This window comes from Aspergillus nidulans, chromosome VIII (genome assembly GCF_000011425.1).
Source record: "Aspergillus nidulans FGSC A4 chromosome VIII".
Lineage (NCBI taxonomy): Eukaryota > Fungi > Ascomycota > Eurotiomycetes > Eurotiales > Aspergillaceae > Aspergillus > Aspergillus nidulans.
The window spans coordinates 2,485,462-2,507,086 of record NC_066264.1 but is presented as its reverse complement, the minus strand read 5'-3'; the positions used below and the strand labels follow the sequence as shown (position 1 = coordinate 2,507,086).

General features: G+C 50.9%; 7 protein-coding genes across 7 annotated transcripts, besides 1 other annotated feature; 2 read left to right on the top strand and 5 right to left on the bottom strand.

Moving 5' to 3' along the window:
• Nucleotides 1-21,625: part of a sequence feature (contig 1.12 753..174100(-1)) that runs on past both edges of the window.
• Nucleotides 156-3,382, bottom strand: ANIA_00757 (tRNA (cytosine-C5-)-methyltransferase; the record flags this gene model as incomplete). The annotated part of the gene is made up of 5 exons (XM_050613315.1): nt 156-425; nt 503-797; nt 847-2,958; nt 3,037-3,224; nt 3,275-3,382. 5 exons carry the CDS (start codon nt 3,380-3,382, stop codon nt 156-158), a joined length of 2,973 nt encoding a protein of 990 aa, XP_050469141.1.
• ANIA_00758 (uncharacterized protein) lies at nt 3,965-5,607 on the bottom strand (the record flags this gene model as incomplete). Its single annotated transcript, XM_653270.1, has 2 exons — nt 3,965-5,415; nt 5,568-5,607. The coding sequence occupies 2 exons, from the start codon at nt 5,605-5,607 to the stop codon at nt 3,965-3,967; spliced, it is 1,491 nt and encodes a 496-aa protein (XP_658362.1).
• On the top strand, nt 6,207-6,733 carry ANIA_00759 (PLAC8 family protein; the record flags this gene model as incomplete). Its single annotated transcript, XM_653271.1, has 3 exons — nt 6,207-6,261; nt 6,328-6,425; nt 6,491-6,733. The coding sequence occupies 3 exons, from the start codon at nt 6,207-6,209 to the stop codon at nt 6,731-6,733; spliced, it is 396 nt and encodes a 131-aa protein (XP_658363.1).
• Nucleotides 7,922-9,047, bottom strand: ANIA_00760 (uncharacterized protein; the record flags this gene model as incomplete). Its single annotated transcript, XM_653272.1, has 4 exons — nt 7,922-8,045; nt 8,079-8,280; nt 8,351-8,505; nt 8,884-9,047. The coding sequence occupies 4 exons, from the start codon at nt 9,045-9,047 to the stop codon at nt 7,922-7,924; spliced, it is 645 nt and encodes a 214-aa protein (XP_658364.1).
• ANIA_00761 (uncharacterized protein) lies at nt 10,619-12,004 on the bottom strand (the record flags this gene model as incomplete). The annotated part of the gene is made up of 4 exons (XM_653273.1): nt 10,619-11,390; nt 11,441-11,591; nt 11,627-11,774; nt 11,834-12,004. 4 exons carry the CDS (start codon nt 12,002-12,004, stop codon nt 10,619-10,621), a joined length of 1,242 nt encoding a protein of 413 aa, XP_658365.1.
• Nucleotides 14,025-16,454, bottom strand: ANIA_00762 (CCAAT displacement transcription factor COY1; the record flags this gene model as incomplete). Its single annotated transcript, XM_653274.1, has 5 exons — nt 14,025-14,433; nt 14,503-15,137; nt 15,185-16,035; nt 16,091-16,258; nt 16,319-16,454. 5 exons carry the CDS (start codon nt 16,452-16,454, stop codon nt 14,025-14,027), a joined length of 2,199 nt encoding a protein of 732 aa, XP_658366.1.
• ANIA_00763 (protein vps3) lies at nt 17,187-20,960 on the top strand (the record flags this gene model as incomplete). Its single annotated transcript, XM_653275.1, has 6 exons — nt 17,187-17,343; nt 17,397-17,808; nt 17,886-18,186; nt 18,257-18,392; nt 18,543-20,017; nt 20,064-20,960. The coding sequence occupies 6 exons, from the start codon at nt 17,187-17,189 to the stop codon at nt 20,958-20,960; spliced, it is 3,378 nt and encodes a 1,125-aa protein (XP_658367.1).

Genomic DNA, 21,625 nt, shown 5'->3' with positions numbered 1-21,625 from the left:
CGAGTCTCGACAGAGACTATACAGTGACGAGCAGTTGTGTTCATTTCGGTAGGTACATTAGGCAGGGATAGAAGCTCACGGTCCTAATTATCCGCTGGACGTTTTGTACCGCAATGCAGCTGTTATTATAGGTACTAATTAACCGAATGCGAGCATCATACGGCCCATTCTCTAGTAAGTCGGAGCTCATCTCCGATCCCTCCAGGGTTAGATCGACGCTCGAGACGAGGGAAAAGGCGACCTTGGCCTGTCCTGAGTGACTTCGTAATGACTTGTAGAGACTCCGTAGTGACTTCGAGAGTGACTCCAGGAAGGTGATAGTACAGAGCAACAAAAGGGAAAAGCCACGATCTTTCGACGTTTACATTCGGTACACTGGCAGGAACGACCGCCAATAATATTGTGTTGGTGGCTCCATTCTTCCACTGAGAAACAGCCGGGCAGTCCAAAAGTACCATGTGAATTGCAATCGTAGCTTTTGTCTAAAGAAATCTAACTATACGGTCGTGTTGGCGCGATCCTCTTCCTCGTTCGCCTTCGTGTACGTTTCCCGCGTATCCATCTGCTCCTGCTCGTCTTGGCCGAGAATCAGGTTCTCCTCTTTGAGAGCCTCTTCCTCCGTAGCGACGGCGTCCGCTGCCGAGGACTGTGCTGCAGTCTGGGTGCGTTTCTGTGTTGTGTTCAGCACTGGCGTAGTGTCGTTGAAGATACGAAGAAGCAGGGCCCGGCGGTCTTCCTTGGGAAGCATAAGGTTGACCGAGTGCAGGGATCGCCAGAGAGGAAGGACCATTCGTTCGCTGAACAAGTTAGTAATGTAGTTTCTAATTAGGGCGGTGATTCACGTACCTGAATTTGTCGTCTCCTTCGGGAGTGATGTAGATAATACTGCAGCCCATCGGGATGTCTCTTACGCGCTCGCCGATCTCGCCAAGATTCTGCCAGCCGCCGTCGTCGACCTTGGGGAACATCTCCACCAGGAGCTTTCGGAAAGTCTCCTTCTGGGTCAGGGTGACGGCACGAGCAGGGCCCAGCCATGGCTCGACCAGCCGTAGACCATCGGTCTGAATACGCCATCGGCAAACGTCAAGACGCTGTGCATCTTGCTTGACGAACATCTTGACACCGCAGTGGACAAACTTAAGACCATGGCCCTGGTTGGCGACTAGGATATCGCGTGCGAGAGCGCTGGTGTAGTAAACAGTTCGTGACATGGTCGCCTCCGCATTACGGACCATGAACCGATCGCGGGGGAAGCGATCTGAGATCTCGAAGAAGTCGAAGATCGGCTTGAGCTCTTCGTGGTTAGGGTCCAAGTATCTGAAAGGCTCCTCAATGGGTTGGCCGGGCTTTCGCTTGACGGGCTTGGGCTGAGTCTCGGGTGCTGACGCCTGGGGTGTGTCTGTAGGGACAGGAGTAGAAGTGACATCGGACGTGGCGACATCAGGCTCCTCGGCAGCTGGAGGTTGATGAATAGGACGGTCTCCAATCACGACTTCGGCTCCGCTATCGAGCTTAGTGCGCTTGAAGGGAAGTTCACCATCCACGCCATCCGCTTCCCTCTTCGCTGAAGGGACCTGACTAGTAACAGAATAAGGAGGCTGGTGTGTGGTCTCGGCCACAGAAGCATTCTTATCTTTCTCCAAGTCGGCCTGTTCGTCATGAGGTACCAGATCATCTAGCGCCTCGATTTTCTCCAGAGGCTCGCCGGTTCCATTCTTCTGCTTCGAATCAAGCTCCTCGGCCAGAGCAGCCACAGTGCCCTTGGGGATCGCCTTTGATGGATTCTCAGGCTTAGCACGGATCTCAGACTGCTTCTCTAGAACCGTGATGAAGAAACCACCAGTGTCCTGCAGATGAGGGTATATGCGCATGCATCGTTCAAGTGGCATGTCAGTTATAGGGGGGAACATGCCCTCGGAGAGCCGACCGAGGCCAGCAATGCCCGACTGGGCCCTGTGCTCCTCTACCTCCTGCCAGCTGCTCCAGAAACGGTTTTCTCTATCAGCCACTTTCCATGATCGTAAACCGTTAACTCGCTTCAATCCAGGCAATTCATTGCTGCAATCGATGATCTTGACTTTTTCCAAACCACCACAACGCTCAATCGCACTAGCGACAACAGCCTCGTTTTCTATCGGGTTCATACTACATGTAGAGTACACCACACGACCGCCAACTTTCAGCATTTGCAGGGCGCGGACAAGGATCCGGACCTGTGTCATGTGCAGCCCGTTACCATTCTGAGGTGTCCAGTCTCTCCAGACACCATAATTCTTTCTCGCCGTTCCGTCACCAGTGCACGGCACGTCCGCGAGGATGCGGTCGAACTTAAGATACCTGTTCGGGGTCGGCTTGCCGTCCTCACTCGGCCTAGACGGCAGTCTGATGGACGGGTACATCGTGGCATCGTGATTCGTGACGATAAGGTTCGGGGAGCTGAGACGCTTCATCTGATGGATCAACATGTGTGCGCGCTTGTGGTCGCTGTCATTGGCGATGAGCAGACCAGTCGTCCGCCCGTCGTCATTCAGGCCTTCTGGCCCAGCCGGCTCCGGACCGATCGTTCCTTCCTTCGCCTTCTTGGCAACCTCAAGCATTGCCTCCTCTTCACCGGCGTGAATCATCTCCATCAACTGCGCGGACTTGCTTCCGGGGGCAGCGCACATGTCCAGAACCGTCATTCCTGGTCGCAGGTCCATCAGGAGCGGAGGAATCATGCTGACGACCTCTTGTCGGCTGATATTTCCCACATCCGTCTCGGCAACGAGGAACTTCTGGAATGAAGCGAAAGGTGCAAAGCGGCGGATCACCTGCTTGGGGGTCGTCATCGACCATGCGAGACGATCAGGGTACCACTCCACCGGACGCGGGGGCTCGACATTATTTCCCTCATACTGCACGGCAGTAATTTCGGGGATATAGTGGTTCTTTAGTCGTTCCTGTACGAAAAGCGCATGGCTTTGGAAAGTATCAGCGCTGTCCATGACGTCTCGAAAAAATAAAAAATGAAAAAAGTGAAAAATGAAAAGAGCATACCCTTTGGATCCTGTGAAGCGGAAACTGTTGGGAAGCTCCCTCCGCAGCGTCTCCCAGAAGATTTCGCGCTCCTCCTCAGGAATGAAGCCTTGCGCATTGTAGTAGTTCTCGAATCGCTCGTTCGTCTTCGGGATGTCCTGCCAGTTTTGACGCTCAGAGCGTCCACCGCCACCACCACCTTTACCAAACTGCAGCAGAATTAACGTGTGTGAAGACAAGTGCGCGCAAAATGACTGACCTTCTTCTTGTCACGTTTACCCATGGCTAGAATGGAAAATGACTGTGCTAGTCGCTGCTGTAGTAGTCGGGGAATTTTCGAGCTCCGGAAAGATCCCACCAGCAACATAGTTATTCCGGAGCTAGCTCTATTGGTTTTATCGGGCGGGAGTGCGGCGGAGTTTTGGCCTGCATAAAAATCAGTGTCAGCGCGGCCCTCACGTGCGCTGGCACTAAGCTGTCTTAGGCTTCTCTAGCAGCCTTTAAGGCCATATATCTAAGGCTGCGACATCGGATGCACTACATACATTTGAGTCAGTAGCCGTGAACACTTCGACAATCCTCCAGACTCATGCTTGTTGACCTCCTGTAACTGCTTTTACGCTCTACCCCGGTCAAACTCGATCCTAGGACACCAATATCTCTCTGTGACAAATCACTTAAGTGATTGCCTGCTTTATCCAGACATCCTTTACCTTCGAGTCAGGAAGTGTCCCTGGTTGTCCATCTCGCTTGAACATTCTGATCTGTGATCTGCTACCTCTACCTCCAACCATTACTGTCCTATACCGTATTCTCAATGTCAAATATGGCGCCGGGTCCAATCGTTACGTGATCCGCCGTTCTTATGATGGAGCGGTTCAGTGTACCGTGTTTGAGGAGCGGAAAGCCAGGCATCGCACCCTATCTGTTCTTGAAGTTTATGGCAAGCCTAAATGACTGGCGCCAACCATTCTCTCCTGTGAATGCGCATAATTATGTTGTTTTCGCTCGGGGGCTTGACATTGTCGACTTTGCTGAGTCCGATCGTCTCCAGTGTGGATATCATACTGCAGTATGTTAGCATTGGGTTAGATAAGACTCTCGTGGACAAGGCGTACTCAATATTATTGGCACGGCATTCGAGAACCACAGTATCTGTCCTCTGATCATGCAACCAACAGTAATGGATCAAGGAGCTTATGTTTCTCTTCAGCTGTTTTGGCTCGAGAAAATTCTTATCCCCCATCAAGCATCGTATGCCACGGTCGAACCCTCCAGCATCACCTAGTACACGACCAACAGGGTCCTCCAGGACCCAAAACAGCTCACAGTACCCTGTTGGGGCCGAGTCCCAGCAGACCATAACGGGAAATGAACTCTGGCTGCACATGCGGTCTTCGAGGAAACTCTCATGCTCGTCTATTGATGCCGGACGCGGGAGAGCTGTATCTTGTGGTCTTGTCCTCAGCCATTCATGGACTAGCCTCAAGTCATTCGCTTGCTCAGAGTCGAGGCAGAGGTCAGGTCCCGGTGCGGAGCCATTCGATTCCCCTGGTGGTCTGTTTCTTGGGGCTTCATCCGTGGTGGGCAAGACAGGTACTCGAAGGGTCAGATAGTCCTTGCCACTTTGAATGTGCCTGACATAAAACACCTCCCCTTGCTTGTATGCTTTTGGGCGTAGTGGGTGAAGAATGTCTCCAGTATATGTATATTGTAAAGCTTGCGGCGGATAGTATGGAGGCATGAAACAGCCCGATGTATTAGGGCCGGCACCGAAGGGAAACCCTACTCCGAGCGAATCAAGTGAACCAGATGGGGCTGGGTATGACTTTCCGGGGTTCGGCATCACCGAGCTGATGCTGAAGAGATGGACCCTAGGGTCAAGCTCCCAGAATGCTTTCTGGCTGATGAACATCTGGGGCAGCTCTATTGTATCCTTCTTCAAGCCAACAGAAGAGTCCTTACTTGCAAAGACGCCCAACCGTTCTACCTTGACTATTTGATCTTTCCGGCTCAGGATACCGCGCGGTTCGATGATCAGATGCCATGATCCGGTCGGATTGGGTCCAGTCGAAGGATGGGGTGGCTCGGAGGGATCTGGCGTAGGCTCTGGCTCCTGAAAATACCAGAAGAATGTGACCCATAACACCATTGCTGCAATTCTCGTCGACGCGCTGCCCGGTTTCAGGTCCTCACAGGAAGGCAGGGACAAAGAGGACAGATACAGCCTATCATTCTCCAGGGTAGGGGTGGTAAACGCGCGCGTTTCGGGTTCCCTGCTGTTTGGAGGACGGGCGACTTTTGTTGAAAGGCAAACAGTCCATTCTGGCGGGAATGAGTTGTACTGGGCGTGATCCTTTGTGGTGAACTTGAAGCCTCCAAACACTTCGGATACCTTCACTTGAATCCCGTTGGGTAAATAAACACAGTTATACCTCATCGTCGTTCTGTGGCCTTATAGAATATATCCTTTGCGTTGTGATGAGCGCAGAGGTCGGTCGAGTAAGCGTTTGGCAGCTGTGTGGTCAAAGTGACGTCAAGCGAGGCCTTACCCCCGATTGGAAGAGGAAGAAGGGGCGCCTTCTGCTTCATCGTAGGCCCAGTTTGAGTGCTACTGAATAGCTTTCACATGGCTCTGGTGGCTAAGAGACTGTCGAGGGCCGGACTTGATTAATTCGTGGTGTTGGTGGGCGATCTGTGAGACTGAGAAGGCTGGGCTGGGCGTTCTCAATCGGGTGATATTCTACGCTCATCAAAACGGATTTGCACAAAGGTTTCCAGACGTGGGTGGTCATGACTTGCTGTTAACTACAAATACGAGCATGCCATCCCTTTCGAGTAAGAGCGGCATCGATCTTCTCTGCCTTTTCGTATTTCTTCAGCCGCCTCCAAACAGAGACCGCGAACTGGCAGCGGGAGGCTCACATTGACCTCACAGGTTCAGACTTGGCTTTGTTGGCTTTGCTGGCTTTTACGAGGTTAATCCAATCATGGAATGCGATCCCTGAAGGCTTAGTGACGATCATCATCAGCCTCTGCAGCGGCTGAAAGTTTAGTTGGTTGCTGTCTGATTTAAGTGCAGGCGGCACCCTCTGTCTGAGTTTCGAGTTTGGCCCCTGATTCTTCCTACCTTCACTGTGTTTAAAGAGGATTGATAGAAAACACAGACTTCAGGATATATATCTACCACCATGTCTAACGAGTGGACCAACTCCGTCTGGGGCTGCTTCAGCCCCATCGAGACCTGTACGATACTCCTTCCCTATTCCATGGCCAGGTCGATTCTCAAAACTAACCGACCGTCTTAACTAGGCTTCATGAGCTGGTGCTGCCCCTGCATGGTCTACGGCAAACAATCCGAGCGCCTTCAGGATCCCGCTTTGAAAAATGGGAGCAATGTTAACGGCGATGTGAGTGTCACATCTACTTCTTAACATGTCAAGATATTCTAATCACGGTCGTCCGCATCTAATAGTGCTGTCTCTTCGTCCTCGCCAACTGCTGTGGTTTGGCTTGGGTCCTTTCGATGATGAAGCGGCGCGACATGCGTGAGAAATTCGGCATCAAAGGCTCTGTGGGCGAGGACTGCATTCTCTCCTGCTGCTGCCCGTGCTGCGTACTCGTTCAGCAAGAGAAGGAACTCGATGCTCAGGCTAGCCGGTTTCAATCCGCGACTGGGTACCAGGCACCGACGTCTATGGCGTACACGCCCGCCTGAGGCGGCGGGTTACGCGCCAAAATAATCTAAATAGTTTTCATATACCCGTGGAAGATTGCGTTGACTTGCTATTCGATTATAGGATATATTAATTGTTAATTTTCGTTTCTTTTTTCGGATCTGGTGCTTTTCCTGTTGGTGTATGCTCTTCTCTGTCATACCTACTTAACCCCGACAGTGTGATAGACGGTCGTAATACTTTTGAGCATTTCCTTATCCAACAATAAACCCATTGCGCGGAGAATACATGTCCATTGTTTGGAAGCAAGCGAGTCTCAGATCGGTCGGTAGGGAACTCGAGTAAGCCCTAACTCGAGCCGGCGGGTTAGGGTTTGAAGAGAGAAAGTGTTGGAGTTAGTAGATGCAACCGAGCCTCAACGGAAGGATACCAACCAGTCCTATATCTCTTTTTGATGACTTATATCTTACTCCATTCTGCTCTCTGGGTTCTGAAGACCAGCCCTAATCGCGTTGTGCAGCCCCAACGGCATTAGGGCTTACCATGAGTATCGGTAGACATCCGTAGTCTATTGTCTCTACTGACTCTGATTTCAATTAGGTGTGGTAAAGGCGAACTCATCATATCCTCGAATATCTACCAAGCTTCAGTTGATGCTTAAATAACATACCGAAACCCCGGGTGCCGACTACTAAGCTCTCCCCTCTGCACCTCCCCCAATCCCTCGAGAATCCAGTCTCTCTTCCCACTTTCTCTCGTCCTGTTCTCCCACTTAATCCAAGTAATCAGGCTTCCCGCAATCGCCCACGAGAAAATCAGAAACGCAAGCATAATCAAATGGCCTTGCCTATACTCCGGCGCGTCTTGAGACAGATACACCCACGGCGCAAGGATCCCTCCTAATGAACCAACTGTAAAGACCAGTCCTGATGCGACGGCTTTCACGGTGGGTGTGGCGGCATTATTGACGGCCCATGTTATATAGAGCGGGAGGAATGCGTAAATTCCCGGTGCGGCAAGGTAGAGCGCACCGTATTTTGCGGAGGACATAGAGGCTGGGAGTGAGAGAAGCATGGCCATACCGGGTACGCCGAGGGGTGCCGTTAGGAGGATTAGGTGTCCGCGGGTGCGGTACTTGTCGGAGATGTAGCCGGTCAGGATGGAGAGCAGGCAGGCTGCGACCTGTTTATTGAATTTAGCTTGCTATACTCTGAGCTGGGGTTGGGTTCTTACGTATGGCCCAACGGAAAGGAGCTGGGCGAGTTCGTCAGTGTAGCCCATTGCTTGGATAATGGACGGGGAGAAGAGAGGAAGGATTGGGCGCATGTGCTGAATCGTGCACAACGTAAGAGTCTGGCCAGATGAAAGCCAGACATAACAACTTACTTCCCAAAAAAGAACCCCAGCGCACAAGCCACGATGGGCAATTGCGTCAAACCTTGTTTGATATGGCGGAGTCTAGTGCGTGAATGCTCGCTTGTTCTGGCTGCGTCAACTTGGATCCTCTCTGCAGCAAGCTTGCTCTGCGACTCCGTCAGGAATCTGGCAGTCCCCGACCCACTCGGGATGGCGAGGAAGGCGATTATTGCTAGGAGGACCGAAACCAGGCCCTATTCTGGTACGTCAGATCTGGGCTCGAGCTAGGATGTATATCTTACTAGCCTCGAAGAAGAAGATATTCTTCCATGAACTGATGAGACCCCATTGGGGAATCATGGATAGACCAATGGCAAGCAATCCATCAAACGCGCCGCTCGCTGAAGACGCAGAGATGTAGATGCTGGTTCTGAACCCGAGCTCGTGGCGACGGTAGCTAGCCAAGTCAGCTATACTCTAAAGATCTATTCGGGAGGACTCACAACAACGACAGGAGAAACAGCAACCCCGGCGAGATTCCCCCCTCAAAAACCCCCAGTACAAATCTGCAGGCATACAACCCCCCTCTATCCTTGACAAGTGAAGTAAGCATAGTAACGGTCCCAAAGCAGAATACCAGTCCGGGCACGTAGATATGCCCACCGATAAGCTTGCAAAGGATATTAGACGGTAGTTCAATGACACAGTATGATACAAGGAGACATGTCAGTGCGATGTTGAACCGCAGACCAGAGAGACTCAGGTCCTCTTGGAGACCAAGCAGGCGGGCATTTCCAATATTGACGCGGTCAGTGAAGCTGAAGAGGTTGATGACACAGTAAAGAGAAGTAGGAGGCGAAGGTCGAATTTGCGAAGGATGATGCGGGTTTCTTGCGCCTCATATCCTCTGTCCTCTTCCTTCGCTGGCTCGCGCCGCGAGACGGTGGCTTCGTTCTTTTGTTCCGTCATTGTCAAAGAGTCTAGGAAGGACATGGCCATGGCTATGACACGATAGTAGCCGTTGAATTTAGATTATGCAGCCACTACTCTTTCTTTTTCTTTTTTGCTTTTTCCAGTCGGCCGAACAAGGGGCTGCAGTGCTGAACCGCAGAAGCCAGCATTCCAGAGCGTGAACCTGATATCCAATTGAGCAAAGTGCTCTATTCTATTTCAGTGAGTCCTTCCACATTTATTACATGGTATGACCTCGACTGTTCAGCTCTTATTCGATCCAAGCCCTAATAGTTGCAAATGTACGCCGACTCTGAGTGCAGATCCCCGCTTAAGGTATAGACGCCCTATTACTCCGTACTCCAACATCAAGGCCGAGAGGGCCTCATTATGAGAAGCGGATCCGGCTACTCATGTTCTTTATGGCTCGACAGCGCAGAGCATAGCGAGCAGGGACAGTTGCACCCTGGGTGTCATAGCAGGTTCGTGCCAAAAATATCCATGCACACTCCTATATGCTGATGGAGAGGGCGAAATAGGATCATTCTATTATAACCTCGGTTAGGGCTAGTGAGAAAAATGAGTACTACAAGGTACAGAATAGACTAAGTAGTACTTGGAGTATTGTTAAGGAACCTTCCAGAAAGAAGTACACAGTACTACCTACCGATAAGGCAGGAGCGGTCCAATGTGGGCGGGACATTCCTCTTCGAGTAGCTTGGGGGTGGGCACTGCACGTGGCCAAGTCGCTTAAGCTGGGAACTCTTTCATGTTTGGAGACGGTTCTTAAAGCACCTCGCGCCGTCTCCCTGACTATCGAGGTCGAATTGCCAACAGCTACTCTATCCAGGATCGCCCAAGTTCAGGGTCAACTAGCGACGGCCATGTCGACAGCCAGAAACAACCAGGTCGAGCTCGTTTACCCCAGCTGATCACGATAATCTGCACCACAGGCAACAACGGATCCTTCTCATGCTTATGGAAGTAAAAACGCAGATCCAATCATTTTACAGCCTTTCTTATCACCGCTTACCTACAATGAGCGACGCAGGGTGGAGCTCTCTCTACTCTAATGCCTCGTCCAGGTCGTCGCTAACAGGACCTTCTTATTTGGCGGACTGGTACCTGCCGATTTGACATCTGAATACGTGGCTATCTTGGACTTTTATGACTCGCTCATGGCTAGATTTCCGAGCGTCTGACAATCACACTGGATAATGGTGTCATCCCGACTTTGTGGATGATCGCGTCTAAATGGCCAGATGATTCGGTCCGCTTACGAGCCATCCGAGAATTGCTCTCATGGGGAAGCACTTGTAATTCTAATGTGGGAGCCTCGTTGGCCCTGGAAAGTTCTAGGGCGGATTTACAGCCAAACAATTAGATCTTTTCTTCTCTGGCTCTCACTGGGCAGTCCTGTGATGAATTGAGCCGAGCATGTTGCAAACTGGTCAGCAGTCCGCGCAGGGTTTCTCAATAGTCAACCGGATAAAGGAACACACTTCATAAATCAGCACGTGCTTAAGGACTGCCTGCTTATACTTGGTTCATAGTTATACGGCTGCAAGGACTGGCAGTCTCGAGCCCTAGCTTTTCGCTCACCCTCGGTCGTCCATGTTTCACAAAGTAGCCTCAAATAGGGCAGAAGGGTGAGCACTTGACTTTCCCTTATATATATTCACCTCACTGAATCCCGCCTTCTCCAGAAGAGCCACCCATTGTTGCTGTGTTCGCTCGTGAGAAGACATAAGCTCCATCAATTGAAAGTCAACAATGGCCGCGAATGGTAATACATCGGGACCGTCGTGACCGTCAGGAAACGTATAATCGTGAATAATAAGCACCGAGTCTTCTGCCATGGCCTCGCGAATGCGAGAAAGAGCCATCAATGCTTGCTTGTCTGGCCAGTCGTGCAATACACGCCGCATATAGTACACCTTGGCACCACGGACGGGCTGCGGCTCAAACATATCATACTTTATCGCGCTAATGTTGTCTGAAAGTGGCTCCTTGATGTCGTCAATTACCTGGGGAAGATCTTCGAGAATTAATTTCCCCGATAGGTCGGGAAACCGCCTCTTGAGGGCTGTGAGAGTATGGCCGACGCCGCCGCCGATATCAACAACCAACACTCGATCCGGGTCAGGACTGGTCAGCGTCTCTTTAACTGGATAAACATCGAACCAATAGTCAGCACCATCTTGCTCGGTCGCCGTCATGGTCACGTTGAAAGCGTGCTGTGGCTCAGGATGTTTCTTCAGCCAGTCGAAGTAGTGCTCGCTGGTACCGTACGCGAACTGGAATGGTCCGTCGTAGGCGTCTTCGGGGCTCCGGTAGCCTCTGTTCTCGAAATACTCAAATAGTTTCGCAGACACTTGCATGGCAGTATGCCTGGAATTAGAGTGAGTGCCAATATCTTTTAAATGTAGTAAGGCACATACATATGCTTCATAAAGTTTTCCGGCATAGAGCCAGTCGCTAGTGCCATTGCCAGCGGCAAAGGCCGGTATGTTCCTGCTGCGGTTGCCTCATAGACACGGTGCGCGCAGAGAACCCTCATGACGCGTTCTGGGGGGTCAGAAGGCATTCTTTCTTTCATAAAACAGTCAGGAAAGGAAACCATTTACTCAGAAGCGTCTCATCCCCCTTGGTTTTCGAGTAAAGCTCTTGCACCGTCATCTCAGCACCTCCCGATTCGGCAAATGCGTCGAAAATCCCCATTCCCTGAGCGATCCGTATCACCGAGATGTGATAGTACTGCTCGTCTCTCGTCTTCTGCGTTAACCAACACAGCACTAGACAGGGGCCTAGAATGTCATTAAGATACAACCCACCGAAAGACCCATTCGCTGTACAGCCATTGCGGGAGGCTCCAGCGCTTCCTGGAGCCGGCTTATTGCACCCAGAACCTGCATACGTTCGGCATCTTGAATTTGGTCTGGGGGCGGGAGGCTGGATAGGGCGGTTCCTATGGTAGTGGCTAGGTCAGACAAGACTGTTGCCATGATTGAATGTCGTTTGTCCTGGACCGTGTACGTCTTGAAAATTGGATTCGAACAATGCGATTGCATGTAACGAGAAAAATTGCCGAGGGAGGGAGATCTGACGAGACAGGATACTACTGTCTTTAACTTGTCTGGTTTGGGTACGGAGATCCGCCCCTTTCCCACAACAGACGGGATTGTCGGGATCAATGCGGGTGGACTCAGACTGCCTGCCTATATAGTTAGCAGCTAGGAGCAGTAGGGCTTAGTTTCACTTGACACAGCATCTGCAATACCACCTTGCCCCGCTCATCTCGCCTACCGCTTGTACTATTTGGGGGAGGAGGTGGCCATATCTATGTACGTGGGTAGGAGAAACCTTGAGTGATAGCGCATCAGCCGAAGCCCATTTACTTGATCCTCATGAGACACTAATACACAGCCAGCTCAGCATTGAGATACGTGCACTTGCCAGCATGCTCATTGGTGAATACCAAGGAGCTAGATTAGACCACTATCGAGCGAACATGGATTTAACGATACACTAACGTCCAGCCTGATCTAATTCTAGCGCTACGACAAGGCTTCCAGGAGAGAGCTATGACTATTCGCCTAGAATTTAGCTGCTAGATGCTACATGTGGAGGCTATTTCACGAGGTAAAGCAGCCTCGCAGCGGGAGCGTCGTTTGGCAAGTCAACCATAGTGCGAGCATGTTGGACCGCTATTCCAACCCAAGAAATTCGAGGAGCGTGGCCGTAGAGCCAGAATTAGGTGACTATTCTTCAGGGAATCAACTACAAGAGAATCAGCACCTGCACAAGTAATCTTCGGCTGAGGCGAATGTAGCATTGAAGAGGAAAACCAAGATAGCCTCGTATGCGTGGACTGTCTGGATATTGTTCTTTGCTTGATAATGTAATATAATTTGCCCTCAACCAATAATGTGCTCTGTTGGTCTAGTGGTATGATTCTCGCTTAGGGTTCACCCTACAGCTCTTATATGCGAGAGGTCCCGCGTTCGATCCGCGGATAGAGCCGTTATTTTTCTATTTTTGGCCCTGTTTAGGCTTACTCTCAGTTATAAATGAGGACGACAAACTGGCTTATTTCTCAGAACTGTTGTACTCGACCGTAATGGAGGATGCCAGGTAGTTCGGGCCGGGTTGGTGGAGGGCGAGATGGGCTTGCCAGATAAGGGAAGGAGCGTGGAAGGAGATGAAGAAAGAACATGCCTATTTTAGAGACATCGTTCCTCGATGTTGCGAGGAGTAGTTTCCATTGTTTAAAGAGTCTCAGTCACGTTGTGCCTTCCCTAATCATGCCAACAAACCGTCAGCAAGCCTAAGGGAGGAGACAACGCCCCGCAAACATGCAACGGAGGACGGAGGCAGGAGTGAATATCTGGCAACTCACTGTAATTGAAAAAGCTTTGCCAGACCGGAAACTTTAAATATTCTGAAAGAGTGCAGCTTGTCATGGAATCGTAGCTAAGCATATGCACCAGGACCCGCCTAGCATGCAGTTGTTTAAGAATCCGAGCCCTCTAATTGCCAGTCCCTACTCTGATCCAGCAATGAGCAGCAAGCGGAGTGTATATTAGGCATTTGGGCTTAGGAGGCCAGTGCTATCTCAAAGCTGTATTACTGTAGGCAGGGCTTATTAGCAGTGTGATGTGGTGGGGTTCCGATGAGAAGGGTCAAAATATATATTTGACCCACCGAAGGCTCTATAAACAGTTGAGAACTTGGCATATTGATTGCATGACATGGCGCCTAAGCAGAGAGCAAGAAGCTGGCCACGATGGTGGTCTTGTGTTAGCGGCTGGTGAAATCGAGCAAGTCATTCGAGAATCCTGAGGCACAGACGTTTGGAGTATCATCCGTACTTCCAAAGCACTATGATGAGTTACGAGTGAACAAATGTCAAAGTGGATCGACTGGGACATATATACACTTAGGCTACTATTTCCAAATTACAACCCCCCAACTTAGCGCCTACGGCAGAACTCCTTAACGCCCTAATACTAAAAATACAACCGACTACCCAGCGTGATTGAATCCCTCCTGCTGCCAGTCGTCGCCATCGAGCTGCCCGCTATATGCATTACCATTGCCTGCTGCATTCATTGCAGCCCCCGCTGCTGCACCGAGGCTTGCTGCGCTATGACTTTCAATCTCCATTGTACTCATCATATACAACATGATGAATAGAAGAATGTGTAGGGCGAAGCAGTACCCTGCAAAGAGGTTCCGGCTAGTACGGTTTGCAAGGATGATGCGTGTCAGCGAGAATACTACCCGTTCCGGCAGGCTCATCCGTTTGTATGCGCGAGTGGATTCGCGCCCCCGGAAGGCAGCGAACGGGGATATTTGAGCTTCGTACGCGGACTGATAGCGATCGATAGACAAACCTGAGGGAGTATCGGCGGATGTATGGATAGAAGACGCACTGGGCCTGTTCGCGTAGGCGAACGCCGAAGATGATGCCCCCTGGCCCCGGCTGTATGTTGAAACATACCTCGTTTTCTCGTAAAGGTTGAGATTGTCCTTTTGCAGAGATGCGACTTCTTGTCTGAGAGATTTGACTGTGCTATAGAGCTTGGATAGTTCTTCTTCCAGTTCAGTGTTCTTCTTCTTAAACCGGTCGCGCTGCGCTTGTATCATGGGCAAAAGACCGGATCCTCCACCAACCGCTTCCCCAGCGCGGATGGCGTCCATCGTATTGTTAGATGCGGCCGATTGATCGAAGCCGGAGATGATTGATGATGTTGGTGATACGCCTCTTCGTGAAGAATGGGGGTATTTTGAAACATATGTGCCGGCCACTGACATCGCCGAGGATGGGAAGGCATTCGCCGCCTCCTGTTGCAGGCGGAGAAGATCATTCTCTAGAGTGGTAGAGAGGTTTTGCGATTTCTCCAATTCCTCTTTAGTGGTAGAAAGATCCTCGCGGAGAGTCTCAAGCTGGCCTTGTAGATCACGGTGCGATACCCGCAGAACAGTAAGCTCATCGGTGAGCTTCTTGTTTCTCGCTAACAGTAGCTGTTCCAGGGAGCCATTTTTACCGCCCTCTTTAGCCTTGTCTACAGTGCCATTGGTACCATCATTGAGATCACCGGCCTCCTCGTCGTCACCAGCTGAGAATTCAATAGACTACCGACGATTAGGTTTCGACTTCCAAGAGTACAAATGGGGTATACCTTGATCATCTCCAGCTCGCGACGGATGTCTTCGTAATCCGCCACCTTCTCCAGCCTTGTCTTCAGCTCTTCCTTTTCAGCGTTGACTTTGGAGAACTGCCTCTCAGACTGCAAAAGTTTGGCCTCCCAAGTGTGCCGTTCAGACTCTCGGTCAAATCGCGCAGCATCGAGTTTTCGTAACAGCGAAGAATTCTCAGACTGGAGGCGGAGATATCCAGGATCGTCGTCGATAGACGTTGTCCGCTCCTCCTTGGAATGAGAAACAGCTTGAGCCAGCTCAAGCCTCAACTGCTCATTCCGTCCCTCCATCTCTGCCAACCTCAGGCTAGTCTTTTCCAATTCGCTGGACACCAACTCCAGTTCGGCAGCGGTTGCGCCTCCCTGGGGGTGGTTGCCGCTTTCATCAGTTTGGCCTAGGCGCTGCGAGACCTCATAGCTCGCCTTGAGCTCTTTAATCAAACGTTCCTGGTTCTCTACCTTCTCCTCCAAGCTCTTTTCCTTAGATGTCCAATTGTTCGTCTTCTCGGTCAGAACTGCCGACCATGATGTTTCAATCTCTTTGATCTTTGCGTCTTGGTTATCCTCCAACTTCTTCCTTGCAGCTCGCTCTTCTTCAAGCCGTCGTTCCGTGTCTTCCAACTGTGAAGTAAGGCGGTCCACTGAGCTCTGCAGCTGATCACGTTCAGAAGTCAATTTAGGAACCGTTTCTTCGGCGACGACGAGCGAGTCGATTGAGGCTTCGAGAAGAGGATACGGATCTGGTGCCTCGGACAAGGACGAGTATAACTGGAGGAACGCAGACGAAGAAGACTTCCCCTGGTTTGTTAAGAGGTCGATGAATCCTTGATAGGCTGTCCAACAAGGTCAATGCGAGAAATCGCTACGGTCGACACGTGGGGTATTAACCTTTCAAAAGACCCTTGTATTCCGCCAACTTGGAAGCATCGTCGAGCTTCCGGAAATCCTTGGTCTTTTGCGCAAGATCCTTCCTTTGTACCAGTGCGTCTCGTTGTTCGGCAACTATATCGGAAGCGGTGCTGTCTAGTTTCGCAAGGGTATTGGACAAGTCGATACCTTCAAAGTGCCATAAGTTAGCATATGGAGTATATTCAGATAGTGATCGTTAGATGGTACCTCTCCAAGCTGCAATGGCGCGCTGAAACTTGTTGGCTCCCTCAGGTAGAGCTGGACCTAGCCCAGACTCGGGAGCTTGGGCATCTTGTTTCTCGGACTGGGGAATAATGCCCTCCGTAATGGCGAAAGAGTCCATGTTGTTTTTTTTTTTGTCTCGGCCTTCCCCGGCTCTCGTCGCTGCGTTGCTGATTATGCCAGAAACTTTGGAGTAGAGTGCCCCATCAAGGATTATAACTGCCAGCTATGCTACCCCGAGATGGCGACCGAATTGGAGACGAGGGAGAGTGTGTTTGGAGGTTACGTATCGTGATGCGGAGGAGACCAGACACCCTTAAACGGCCCGACAATAATTCCGGACACGTAAGCTGTAACGCCGGACAGCATAAGGCTGAGAAGTTCGAAGTAGTTACGGCTCGATTACTGTTTTCACGTCATGGAACAGTGTCAAGATGTCCTAGATAGCATTGCCCCTCATTTGTTCGAAGGCGGCTAGTGGCAATGAGGTTGGGAAGATGATTGTTCGTTTGATTGATCCACTGCTACAATCTACTTAGACGTTTGACACCAAGTATGACGACTGTTCGCTGAGCACTTCGATCTAATACACATATAAGCAGCAGTTGATCCTTCAACAGGCGTATAAGCTCTTAAAGAGGCCTCCTTGAGAGTGGATGTCACCAAACTTCTGTGTCCAGGCTCCAAGATAAATTAATCAGGTACGGTGTTGATGCTCCACCTGACTCAGCAAGGCTTAAACCAGCAGATCCACTTCCGGCATTGGCCATAGCCATAACTCCGACGCAGCGTCCATAGCTCGCATCATTGAAGCTCCAGCTTCACTTCTCTGGACGCCAGAGCTGGTCTCATCATGGCGTCGGAAGAGGAGGGTATCAACTCGCGCAAGAGGCGCAAGCTTGACCCTCCGAAAGCCACCCCGTATATCTTCAAGCCGCTCTTCGACCAGGTGCCCGTGACAGCCGATGATGCGGCGGAGGACGTACATATTACTTGCGTGGAGTATTGGAGTGAGTCCCGTGCTTGACAGGATCAAAGGAAATTGACAGCTTATCTACTATAGATGATAATTTGTATATCGGAACGTCCGCTGCAGAGATCCTGCATTTCGTCTGTCTCCCGCCTGACCCGTCCGACTCGAACGAACCGTCCTTCATCCTCGCTTCGAGATTACCTATTCACTACTCTCAGACCTCCTCGGTTCCAACTAAGTCAGGTATACAACAAATCCTTATCCTACCCACCGCGAACAAAGCGTGCGTTTTGTGCAATGGAACGGCTACTTTCTACATGCTGCCGGAGCTCAGCCCGGCCTTCGGCGGCAACACTCAGGTCAAAAATTGTCGTTGGATTGGAGGCTTGGACCTTAATATCGGACCCGCTGAGCCGGAAAACCCCGTTGTGATGATCTCGACTCACAGCCGTCTCATGTTGGTGAAAATTGGTGATGGAGCTCGTCTCGTCAGGAACATTGAGTATCCAAACTGCTTGACGATGTCGCGGAGGGGCATCATATCATGTGTCGCGGACAGCCGAAACTATTCTTTACTAGATGTGGAACACCAGCAGAAGATTCCTCTATTCCCGATATCCTTTGCCGACGAGATGCAAAACCCCGGTCAAATAGAGGATATGCCAGTTCCGTCTGCTCCCAAATCACCGCTATCAAAAGCGAGTTCGCCACCGGACGAGAGTCCCGGTCATGGACGGAGCTCCAGTTTGAATACGCTGGCGGGGATGTTGCAGCCTTCGGCACCTCCACGGTCCGCGTCGAAAGATCGATCAAGGTCCCTGACGCCGGAGCAATCGGAGTCCGAGACGCCCAGAAGATCAGTGTCAAGGGAGCGTGGCAGGTACGCTTCTCCGATGGGATCGCCAAGGGTATCTTCCGAAATGCCCTCGCGCGAGGCACAACCGCAACAGGCTGTTGCAGATGAACAGAAACCTCTACCACCTCTGCCTAAGCAGCCTTCAACCCAACTCAGACCTCATATCCTCTCGCCGACCCCGTCCGAGTTCCTATTAGTCAGAGGCTCTGATGAATCGGAACCAGGCGTTGGTATGTTTGTCAACGTAGATGGTGATGTTGTTCGTGGCACGATTACCTTTCATAAATATCCCAAATCGATTGTCATTGACAAGGGGGACGAAACAAGTATAATCCCTTCACCGGAAAACACGAAAAATGACTATGTTATTGCTGTCATAGAATATGACGAAGACGGCCAAACAAGAAAATTTTTGGAGGTACAGCCTTGGGATGTTGACCCAGCAGAAGCCGAGGATTACAAGAGTTGGGTAGAGATACCCTCAATACAAGCTGACCGGACAAAACATGTCGGAATCAGCCACACACTCAGTCCCACACAGTTGGAGATTCAAAATCTGGCGAAGCTGTTGCGTATGGTTCGCTTGAAAACTCCCGCCTTAGCAGTATACGCACCTGCAGCGGACCCAAGAACTCAGGCTTCGATTGAGCAACTACAGAAAGAGAAAGAGCTGTTTGAGTCCCAGGAGCTGACCGAGGCTAGTGAACCTAAGAAGGCTACAGATTGGGAAGCCGAACGAAACGCCGAAGAGGCGAAGATAGCGCAGAACATTGGCAGGACGCAGAGTAGCCTTGTCTTGTGGGCAGGGAATCAGATCTGGCGCATTGTGAGAAATCCATTGACCACGCAGCTCAACGATGTTCTGCAAAACGCCCAGGTAGTAGTCAACGATGGGCACACCCTTGATAGGAAGGCGGTTTGGCACGTAATTGAGACAGTTCAGCAAACCGAACCCAGGTCAGAAGCAGAATTCCTGGGCCTAAGCTTACTAAAGCAGAAGTCTAGCCTTCTTCTTTTCGGCGATCTTCTTTTCATGGATCCCACAGCTAGGAATGATGAGGTTATCGACACGACAGAGAAAGCACTCATCGTCGGAGACTTGGATCCACGCATAGCCATGATACTTATTCCTCTTTTACGTACTGAGACTCTGCAAAGCCCTCAAGGAGTATGGGTTCATGCAGGGCTGGCGGAAACGGCGGAGGCTTACTTGCGAAAAACCGACGAAGCGGGAATGTCGATCACAGGGTTCTTCGATGCTAGGATTCTGGACATGATGAAACGATTCCTGCTCTCATGGCAGCAGAAGCGCGGTTATGGCAGTATATCAGACGAAACCTACGTTTTTGACAGTGTGGATGCTGCTCTCCTCCGTCTTCTTCTTGCGCAATGGGATAGTACCACGAAGGAACAGGCTGCCTCTTTGGGGCTCCGTACTGAGCTTAACAAGCTTGTCGATAACTGGAAGGGCAACTTTGACCATGCGGTCTCGCTCTTGGAAAGCTACCACCGACTGTATGCCTTGAGCCGACTGTACCAAAGTCGCAAGATGTCTGGGAACGTCCTGAAGACCTGGCGGCGGATCATCGAAGGGGAGACAGATGCCGGTGGTGAAATAACCCCCGCCGGCGTCGAGGTACAGATGCGGCGGTACTTGGTCAAGATTAAAGATGTGCAGCTTGTTGAAGAGTACGGCTCGTGGCTCGCCCAGCGGAATCCCCAGCTTGGTATCCAAGTGTTCGCGGACAACTCAAGTCGCGTTAAACTTGATCCATCTGACGCTGTGGCTCTTCTCAAGGAACGCGCACCGAACGCTGTCCAGGATTACTTGGAGCACCTTGTTTTCTCAAAAAATGTATGTATTCTCGACTCTATTCACAGTTTGATACTGACGATTATAGTATGTACAATATGCCGACGACCTCCTTCAGTACTATCTCGACACCGTGATAACTGTGCTCGAAACCTCCCCTGAAGCCCGAGCTTCTCTGTCTGAGTCCTACTCAACCTACCGTGCCCTCCAACCACCCAAACCTACCTACATGAATTTCATCAAAGAGAACTTACCCTCAAATCCCTGGTGGCAGTCACGAATGCGTCTTCTCCAGTTGCTCGGAGGAGGCAACACCACCCAATTCACATCTGCTCCCACACCTAGCCTCAACTATTCGATCCCCGCCGTCCTCGCTCGTATCGAGCCCTTTCAGAACGAGCTAGTTTCCGAATCCATTATTCTAGACGGATTACAAGGTCGACACCGGGAGGCTCTTCGTTTGCTCACCCACGGGTTAGGTGATTATGATGCCGCCACGCGGTACTGTCTATTTGGTGGCCCTCGGAGCACCAGCTCCACTGGTGCCCCTTTGGAGTTCGCCGAAATGTCCCGCCAATCCGAACTATTCCGGTATCTACTGGACGAGTTTCTGCAAATACGCGATCTGTCTGAGCGAATTGAACGCACCAGTGACCTTCTGGGACGATTCGCCGCGTGGTTCGACGTTCGTGAAGTCCTCGACATCATCCCAGACGATTGGAGCGTAGAAATCCTCAATGGATTCCTGGCGCATGTGTTCCGTGTGCTGGTGTCGGAGTCACGGGAAGTGAGGATTGAGCGGGCGCTCTCAGCAGGCCAGAACCTGCGCGTAGCCGCAGAGTATATCTCAGGGGTGGAGAAGATCGGGGGCTGGGTTGAGGACGAGGAGGGACTGAAGCAGTTGCGTGGAGGGCACGTGCAAACCAACGCCGGGCGGGAAACGACGGATAGCGATTTCGGGGAGATGGTTGAGGCTGGGAACTGAACAATAGGCAGCCGCAGAGCCCCAATTTTACAATATTTTAGCCACATCTTCTCCTGTTCACATTTGCCGTGTACAGCAGCGTGGCTCCTGTGCAACACTGAATCAATCCAGATAACCCGGATTATGCTTTCGTTCTGCTTGCCAGCCTTTAAGCTCTTTCCTGATGTATCATTACCTATACAATTTGGCAGGTATTATAGAGAACAGACAACGATCTTATAGAATCTCTGGTTATATTTGATCTGCTCCGACTGCTTTTAGTATACTATTTCGGGAATCGCTGATGACGTGAAGTAGAGATCAGGGTAAGAGGCCAGATGGTCCTATCAATGTAGGGTTTGTAACCCTACAACATCCATAGCCGCGACGAACACCGATGTACTGTCGCAGCGAGCTAGAACCCTTACAAAACGAGAGAAAAGCTCATCGTCCCAGCATCCAAGCAGCCCATGCCCTGCGTTAGCCTGATACTTCAAATTACAAGATTGACGAGCCATCTTACATCGCGAGTCAAGGCAGTCTCGAACAGTTAAGCATACGTGCAATTTTCACAGCATGACTTCTTGCCGCCTCGTGTCGAGCGCTTGAGGCATGGAGAATCATGTGGGAGCCACTGGGAGCTTGCGAGCATAACCATCATTTTAAGAATGCAATAATAGTAGACA